The sequence below is a fragment of the Cuculus canorus genome, chromosome 29 (assembly GCF_017976375.1).
Source record: "Cuculus canorus isolate bCucCan1 chromosome 29, bCucCan1.pri, whole genome shotgun sequence".
Classification (NCBI taxonomy): domain Eukaryota; kingdom Metazoa; phylum Chordata; class Aves; order Cuculiformes; family Cuculidae; genus Cuculus; species Cuculus canorus.
The window spans coordinates 975,623-984,389 of NC_071429.1; the positions used below are offsets into that span (position 1 = coordinate 975,623).

Here is an 8,767-nt window from a genome sequence, read left to right on the forward strand (position 1 = left end):
GAATGCTCTGGGGCTTTGCACCGTTTCCGTCTGTTCCTGTCCTTGGGTTCTTCTCTGGGATGAGGAAGTAGGAGATGACTTCTTGGTCTCTCCCATCCCAACCTGTGAATTTTAGGGTCAGATATGTCATTGTTTATATAATACAAACACGAGAAGAAGGCACATTGAGGCCACATCTCAAATCCTGGGTTCAGTGTTGGGCCCCTCAGTACAAGAAGAACATCAAGTTTTTGGAGTATGTCCAGAGGAGGACAACAGCGCTGGGAAAGAATCTGGAGAGCCCATCTTATGAGAAATACCTTAGGGAATGCGATGATTTAGCCTGGAGAAGAGAAGGCTGAGGGGAGACCTTATCATTCTCTGCAGCTCCCGGAAAGGAGGCTGGAGTGAGGTGGGTTTTGGTGTCTTCTCCCAAGTGACAAGTGATAAGATGAAAGAAAATGGATTCAAAGTTGTGCCAGGGGAAGTTTAGTTTGGATATTAGAAAAAAATTCTTTACTGATAGAGTGGTGAAGCCCTGGAAGAGACTGTCCAGGGCAGTGGGGGAGTCTCCATCCCTGGAGAGGTTCAAAAACCATGTGGTCGTGGCACCTGGGGACAGGGTTCCTTCAGCACAGTGGGGTTAGGCCGGTGGTGGGACTGGGTGAGCTTAGAGGGCTTTTCTAACCTTAATGATTCCATGATTTTATTCTATCATAGCCTGGTATAAACCTCAGATGAATCACAGAATCACAGAATCACAGAATCACAAGGTTGGAAAGGACCCATTGGATCATCGAGTCCAACCATTCCTAACACTCCCTAAACCATGTCCCTAAGTCGTCAGCTGTGTTAACTCAAAGAATATTTGGGGGGAAAAAAGGAAAAGTGGCATGAAAGTGGCATCAGCTCAAGTAGGAACAATCCTTTCCTCTTCATTTTTTTGTTTATTTGGAGGCCAAGATCTCCATTTGATCCATGGATCTTCTCCATTTCCACTCTTTCATCTGACAAACCCCGAGACTGCACCCGGATAATGTGCACGCAGTACAGTCAGGGTTGATTCACCCACCGCTCCAGCTCTTGCTCCTCCCAATGCCGGAGAAGAATCCAGCCAAGCATTAATCAAATTAATTTGGTTGCAATGGGATGTTGTTTCAAGAGGGCTAATGACTAACCTAGCTGGGCAATTTGGAGTCATAATAGCAGGTTTGAAGCTGAGCCTCATACTTTCACGCTGGTTTTTTTTTCATGAGTAATTTGTGTCCACATAGCACATCTCCAGACCTTCCCACGGCTCTTGGAGGAACTGGTGCCCGTGTCAGAGCCCCACTTGTCAGATAGATGGTGCTGCTCGCCCTTGCGCCAGCCGAGGGTGGAGGACAACTTCTCTTCATCCATGCATTAACCACCCACTGCAGACCAGCGGCTGGTGCCCTCTCTTGATGAGGCCTTCAGAGCACCAGCGTGGGAGCTCCGGGCTTCATTGGGGCTGAGCCACGGTGTGGTGGTGATGGGTTGACTGCCTGTCATGGAGTCATGGTTGAGTTGGAAGGGACCTCAAAGCCCATTCAGTCCCACCCCTGCCATGGGCAGGGACACCTCCCACTGGATCAGGGGCTCCAAGCCCCATCCAACCTGGCCTGGAACCCCTCCAGGGATGGGGCAGCCACCACTGCTCTGGGCAACCTGGGCCAGGGCCTCCCCACACTCACAGCAAAACATTTCTTCCTAAGATCTCATCTCAATCTCAACTCTTTCAGCTCCAAAACTGTTCCCCTTCATCCTATCCCTGTTGTCCCTGATCCAGAGGCCCTCCCCAGCTTTCCCGGAACCCCTTTCCTTACTGGAAGCTTCTCTAAGGTCTCCCCACAGCCTTCTCTTCTCCAGGCTATACAACCCAAACTCTCTCAGCCCTTCCTCACACAGGAGGTGCTGCACCCCTCGGATCATCTCCGCGGCCTCCTCTGGCCTCGCTCCAACAGCTTCATGTCCTTCTTGTGTTGAGGGCTCTAGAGCTGAACTCAGGGCTCCAGGTGGGATCTCAGCAGAGTGGAGAAGAGGGGCAGAATCTCCTCCCTCCCTGCTGGTCTCTCTGCTTTGGATGCTGCCCAGGATGCAGTTTGTCTTTCTGGGCTGTGAGAGCACGTTGCCAGTTCACATGGATCTTCTCTTCCATCAGCACTCCAAGCCCTTCTCCTCCAAATCCATTCTCTGCCCAGCCTGTATTTGTGCTTGGGATTGCCCCAACCCAAGTGTAGGACCTTGCACTTGGCCTTGTTGAACTTCATGAGGTTGACCCAACTCTCAAGTCTGCCCAAGTCCCTCTGGATAACTTTCCTTCCCTCCAGCATGTCAACCATACCATACAGCTTGATATCATTGGCAAACTGGCTGAGGGTGCCCTCAATTCCACTCTCCATGTCTGCAACAAAGATGTTAAACAACACCGGTCCCAAAAACAACCCCTATGGAACACCACTCATCTCTTGTGTCCACTTGGACATTGAGCCATTGACCACAATTCTTTGAGTACAACCACCGAGCCGACTCCTTATCCACCAAGTGGTCCTGTTGGGACGACAGATGTGATGAGGACGGCACTAACTGCCGCATCCCAATGGCCACATTCAAGATGTCACACCCCAATGGCAGAGGTCAAACCACCCCAGTCCAACTGCCACATTCAAGCTGTCACCACACAACTGTTCAAACCAATTCAGTCCAACTGCCATTTCCCAATGGCTGTGTTCAAACTGCCACCGTCCAACTGCCACATCCCAACAGACACGTTTGAACAAATTGTAGTCCAGCTGTCACACCCCAACAGCCACGTTCAAACCATCACATCTCAATGGACATGTTAGAACCACCCCAGTCCAACAATCACATCCCAATGGAGATGTTCGAACCACCCCAGTCCAACCATCACATCCCAATGGAGATGTTCAAACCACCCCAGTCCAACCATCACATCCCAATGGAGATGTTCGAACCACCCCAGTCCAACCATCACATCCCAATGGAGATGTTCAAACCACCCCAGTCCAACCATCGCATCCCAATGGAGATGTTCGAACCACCCCAGTCCAACCATCACATCCCAATGGAGATGTTCGAACCACCCCAGTCCAACCATCACATCCCAATGGAGATGTTCAAACCACCCCAGTCCAACCATCACATCCCAATGTCTGTGTTTGAATCACCACATCCCAACCTCTGCACTGAAACTGCCACAACTTTCCTGCTCACACCACCATGTTCAAACCATCGCTTCCAGACCACCATGAGCCAACTGCCTCCATTCTTGCCATGTTCAGACCACAATGTCCCCGCTGATGGCTGTACCTATCATGCTCCTGAGGTGTCCATCAGCTGAGGGCTGGATGCCTCATCCTTCTATGCTTGAGTTGAAGACAACCCCCCACCTCATGACCATTAGTTTGAGATAGTGTATTCCCTTCCTCTGCCACAATCGTCACAACCATGACTGTCCCACCCTGCAGAGAGACGGGGATTCTGCTGTGGAAGAGAAAGATGCACTTCCTAAGAGGAGACAGAAGGGCAACCTTCCTCCTCCTCACCTCATCTGGGCAGTTCATGGCACTCTGTGACTTGGACCAAAGGACAGAGCACTGTAGGCATTGCCGTTCTTTACAGTGAAGAACAACACATGTTTTCCCTTCGCAGAGGACTATTAAGTGATGACACAAAGAGATCTTTTCATCTGCCTGCAGTTTATTGGTATTGAGAGAACACGGAGGGAAAGGATGCTGGTAGAAAGCAACCATGCAGTAGGGATCACACAGCAGAAGGTTTGCAATGGGGTCATACATAGGTCAGGTGTGAAGGAGAAGGAAAAGGAAGAAGGGAAAGGAATTTATAAAACATTAAAGCTGCCAAATTACTCCACCAAGAGAAGGTGGACATCTCCAGAAACCTCTTCCTCACTCCTAAATCTGACTATGAGACATTATCAAGTTCTTCTGCTTATGTGAATTCCTGCTATAGCTGAAACAAGCGTGTGGGTAACATGCAGGACACGTGGAAGTCGCAGGGGAAACACGGCCATTAAAAAGAGACCTTAAAAAAGTGAAAGGAAAGAGCAATTTTACACACGTTCCTCCTCAGCCGGCTCAGCAGCCGGGGGTAGCAGCAAGAAGCACGGCAAAAGATGCTTGGATGAGCTCTGCAGTCCCTGGTACCCACAAAGGAGATCTTTCATCCTTGGAGAGCGGTGGAGAGCAGAGAGAAGCCAGGCTTGGCCAGAAGGATGGTGTTTCATTGCGTATCTTCCCTCTGGCAGGATGGTGTAAGAAGACTGAGCTGTGAGGGAAACAGTTCATTTCTTCGCTGGATACCGATTCAGGATGGAAGAGGCTGGGCTGCTGGCTGGAGAAAGGGAAAAGTGCTTCTTTCCTTGGAGAGACTGAGGTCGGGGCTCAGTATTTGACACCTGAAGATTTGACCGTTGTGGTTGTGACACATCTCCTCACAGAGGAGGAACCACCCCCTGCGACGAAGTTGCCACCTCCAGAGCTGCACATTCTTCCGCTCCCAGAAGAGAAGCCACTGCTGAGCATTCCTCCTCCCACGCCACAAGTGCCTCCAATGATGCTTCCTCCTCCGACCACACATGCTCCTCCTCCCATGCCACTGCCGGCTCCAAAGCCACCAGCTCTGCCTCCGGCAATGGTGGTTCTGCCTACGACGGCTGCAAGAGAAGGACACGCTCACTGTGCATCTAGTGACAGCCGGGGAACCGTCGCGAAATGCAGGGAAAAAGCCGCTTGGCAGAGAAGAGGATGCACTGATACTTACAGACATTAACGTTGGATGGGTTCTCTCCACAGAGCCTGTGGAAGGGAAGGAACACAAGTTCTAAACCTGATCTAGTAGAAAGCAATTAAGTACCAAGCAATTTCCCGACTGCTCCTTTATTTCCTCCTTCAATTAACATCAATCAAAACCAGTGAGAAATATTCCCTGTGGGGACCGCATTTTTATTTTGGGCTTAAAAATCTGGGAAAATGACAAAAGTAAATTGGATTCCAACATTAAATGGGCAGTGAGAGACAATTAAACCTCCGTCTGTCCAAGGAAAGACAGTACTGGGGTCAAGACAACCTAAAGGGAGGGTCTTACCTGTTCTCCTCCCCCTCCAGCAGTTTCCTGTACATGGCGATCTCAACATCCAGGGCAATCTTGATGTTCAGCAGCTCCTGGTACTCCTTCAGCAAGCGAGCCAGCTCCTCCTTGTCTTTGCTCAGGGCACATTCCAGCTCTTCCAGTTTCCTCCTGGCATCCTTGAGGGCTATCTCACCCCGCTCCTCGGCCTCGGCGATAGCTGACTGCAGCTGCTGGTTCTGAGGAAGGGAAAAGAAGAGCAGTTTCTCATTTCCCTTCTGCACAGCCTCCACTGGAGCCCTCAGGGCACATACTGGATGGAGAAGAGACCAGAACCATCCATCTCCTCCGGAGGACGTGAATTTCAATGACTGGCCCTGACAGATTCCTTAGCACACCACCCAGCTCATTCATGACCCAACCTGATGTCATGACCCAACAGGATGCTGAGGAACCCCTACCTGCTTCTTCACATTCTCAATCTCAGCCCGCAGCCTCTGGACGTTCCGGGTCAACTCTTGGATCTCGATCTTGGTGTTGCGGAGGCTGTCCCCATGTCTTCCGGCAGTGCTCTGCAGCTCTTCATACTGATGGTATGGAGACAAACAAACCCATAGTGATACCAGAAGTCAGGTGGCTCCCACGCTCTGTGTCGAGGCACGCAGCCAGCAGCAGAGACTCTCCTAAGTGCATTGACTACTTCTCCACTCACCCGGCTCTGGTACCAAGCTTCAGCCTCAGCCCGGCTGTTCTGAGCAATCTGCTCATACTGGCGTCTGACCTCCTCGATGATGCTGTCCAGATCCAGGTGACGGTTGTTGTCCATGGACACAACCACAGACAGGTCGCGGCTGATTGTCTGCATCTGGGCCAGTTCCTACAACCAAGATAGGAGTTGGCTCAACCATTGGAGGGGAGAAAGCAGCAGGAACTGCAAGAAGCCTCTCCACATCAAGTCCACGTAGGCATCCAGTTCACCCTCAGTGTCTTTGGCCAACACACCCTTCATTGCAACTCCGGCCACACCAGGGGAAGGGAGACCTCTTACCTCCTCATACATGCACCTCAGGAAGCTGATTTCATCTGTCAGAGCTCCCACCTTGGCTTCCAACTCTACTTTATTCATGTAGGCACAGTCCACATCCTAAACAGAAGATCGCACAGAGGATCATCATCTTCATCCCGTGCCAGAAGACCCACTGGCAGCCAATGTCAGAAGATGCCCACCTTGATACTGCCTCCACCCAATGGTTTTGCAGCCCATCCCACCACACCCTCACTCTCTTGGTGCCTCTGTGTCTCACCTTCTTGAGCACCACAAACTCGTTCTCAGCAGCGGTGCGCCTGTTGATTTCTTCTTCGTACCTGTTGAAGGAGACGAGGCAAGATGAGTCTCTTGGACTGCTCATCAGTCAACCTGTGAAACCCCTTTCCCATTTCCGAGAGATAAGGCAGTGCAGACACCCCCAGGTTGGCTCAGCTCTCCTGTCTCGGTGCTCACTTCTTCTCTACTCTGCCACTGCACTTACTTGGTTTTGAACTCCTCCACGTACTGCCGCATGTTCTGCAGCTCAGACTCCAGTTGTCCCCTCTGTCCCAGGAGAGAATCAAGCCTCCTCCTCAGGTTCTGGATGTAGTTTTCAAAGATGGTATCAAGGTTCTTCCTTGGCCCCGAAGGCCCTTGCTGTTGGAGGAGCTCCCACTTGGTGGAGAGGACCTTGTTCTGTTGCTCCAAGAAGCGGACCTGAAAGCCCACAAAGCGGTATGTGAGATACTCACCCAGGAACACATTATCCTGCTCAAACCTCCTCCTTATTTGGGAGGCTGTGGGAATCATTTCTCACATCCCCAACGGGACCATAGATACATGAAAGCAAATTTCCCAAGAGGAAGGATCCTCCCTTACTTCCTCTCTATTTTTGGCTACATTTGCATTTCTTCTCTTTTCTCCTCCTATATTTCAACTTTTTGGTTTATTATCTATTGGAATGATGTCATTCCAGATTTACAGATTATGGCCATTTCCAATTGCAAATTTTGACCCTTATTAATTTGCAGAAACATCAGATTATTTATGATATTTTACCTTCCGGAGGATGAATCTCATTTGTCTCAATATCGGAGAACATTCCTCTTATCACAAACAATAATCGACAAGTATGTCATATATTTAATAACTATAAAGCACATTTATGACCAAAGTTTTCCCAGTGCACGAAGCCTAAGGAATACTCAGCTGTACTTGAACTGAAATAGGGAACAGCCAGAAGTGAATTGAAAGCTGATTCCCACATTCCAAGTTCCTCAAAAGGAAGCCATCCTTGGAAAAGGACAGGTTTAAAGAACCACTAAGGATAACTGAGTTCACCATGATCCCTTTGGGCTGACTGCACAGAGAACACCACAGAGAACGGCTAAGGAAGAACTTGGATCAACCAAACCTTGAGAAAGCCCTTTGGTTTCCCTGCGGGTGTAGAAGATTCCCATTTCCCTAGGAGGACTCAATGAGAACCCTACGACCCTTCCAGACCTGTCGGCATTGAACTGAGGAGAACAATCTTTCCCTCTCCACTGCACAAGAAACTCCTCAGAGTCCCCATTCTCAACCAAATCCATTTCCAGCCTCTCACCTTGTCAATGAAGGAGGCAAACTGATTGTTAAGAGTCTTGATCTGTTCCTTCTCCTGGCACTTCACTTGTTGGATCTGAGGATCAATATCAACATGGACCGGCCGCAGAAGGGTTGGGTCAACCTGCACCGGTTGGATACCGCCAGGGAACCCAGGACCACCTCTCACAGGACCACCAAAGCTGCCTATTCCTCCACCAATGACACCTCCTCCAATGCTGCCAAATCCTCCTCCATAGCCTCCACCAAAGCCACCAATTCTACATCCGTACGCCGGGCCACAGGAGCCACCCATGGAAATTCTTCCACTGCCACCCATGCTATGGAGGCTCCTGCTGCTAAAACCTCCACAACGTCCACTGCCTCCGCCTCCCCTGGATGTGGAGAAGGAGCTATAGCTGATCCTGGTTCTGCCTCCGCTTCCTCCAAAGCCACCACCAACGGCAGAGCAAGAGCTGTATCCTCTTCTGCTTCCGCCTCCGAAGCTTCTGCAGATCGACTGACGAGACATGGCTGGTCCTTCCAAGCAAAGTTGAGGAGAGCACAAAGACCAATGAAGCTGTGCTGCCAAGGGGTGAATGCAGAGAGAAGTGTGCACGGTCTTCTCTGGTTCCACAGCTTCAGGCATTCCCTTTTATCTGTTTCTGGAGGTGGGCTGGGACGGCATGGGCGTGAAGAGGAAACAAATTTACTTCTTCATCAGCTTGGTGTGGTTAACAGATTTTTGCCAGATTGTTGACTCCACCCAGAAATACGCTTTGCAGTGCAGAAGAGAATAAAAGAGCAGGAGCATTGAAACAGGTCTTCATGACTAAGTGGACTCTCCTATCTTTATGGGATCTGGAAAAATATGTTTTACAGTGATGCAGTCATGTTCTTCCCTCCTCCCACCCTTCTTTCTCTTCCTAATGATTTCACGTTTTGTCTGCATCCGGATCTTCGGCGCTGATGCTCAATGTCAAGCAAGCGTTTTGGTGAAAAGCGACTAGAATGAGACTTTCACAATTCCCCCAAAGCATGCCCCAAATC

At 50.1% G+C, this 8,767-nt stretch overlaps 1 protein-coding gene across 1 annotated transcript; it reads right to left on the reverse strand.

Moving 5' to 3' along the window:
- Nucleotides 1–3,702: 3,702 nt before the first annotated feature.
- Nucleotides 3,703–8,381, reverse strand: LOC104055127 (keratin, type II cytoskeletal 6C). The gene is made up of 9 exons (XM_054051567.1): nucleotides 7,740–8,381; nucleotides 6,639–6,853; nucleotides 6,414–6,474; nucleotides 6,158–6,253; nucleotides 5,822–5,986; nucleotides 5,571–5,696; nucleotides 5,128–5,348; nucleotides 4,804–4,838; nucleotides 3,703–4,696 (listed from the first exon to the last, which is right to left on the reverse strand). The coding sequence occupies exons 1-9, from the start codon at nucleotides 8,364–8,366 to the stop codon at nucleotides 4,425–4,427; spliced, it is 1,818 nt and encodes a 605-aa protein (XP_053907542.1). The 5' UTR covers nucleotides 8,367–8,381; the 3' UTR covers nucleotides 3,703–4,424.
- Nucleotides 8,382–8,767: the final 386 nt, after the last annotated feature.

Bases quoted from the DNA above. Each gene is read 5' to 3' on its own strand.
- LOC104055127 (XM_054051567.1), bottom strand. From the start codon at position 8,366: ATGCCTGAAGCTGTGGAACCAGAGAAGACCGTGCACACTTCTCTCTGC. The intron at 6,475-6,638 runs GTAAGTGCAGTG...CTCCTTCAACAG, and splicing joins GTGGAGGAGTTCAAAACCAA to GTACGAAGAAGAAATCAACA. The intron at 4,697-4,803 runs GTAAGTATCAGT...CTTCTCTTGCAG, and splicing joins CCCATCCAACGTTAATGTCT to CCGTCGTAGGCAGAACCACC.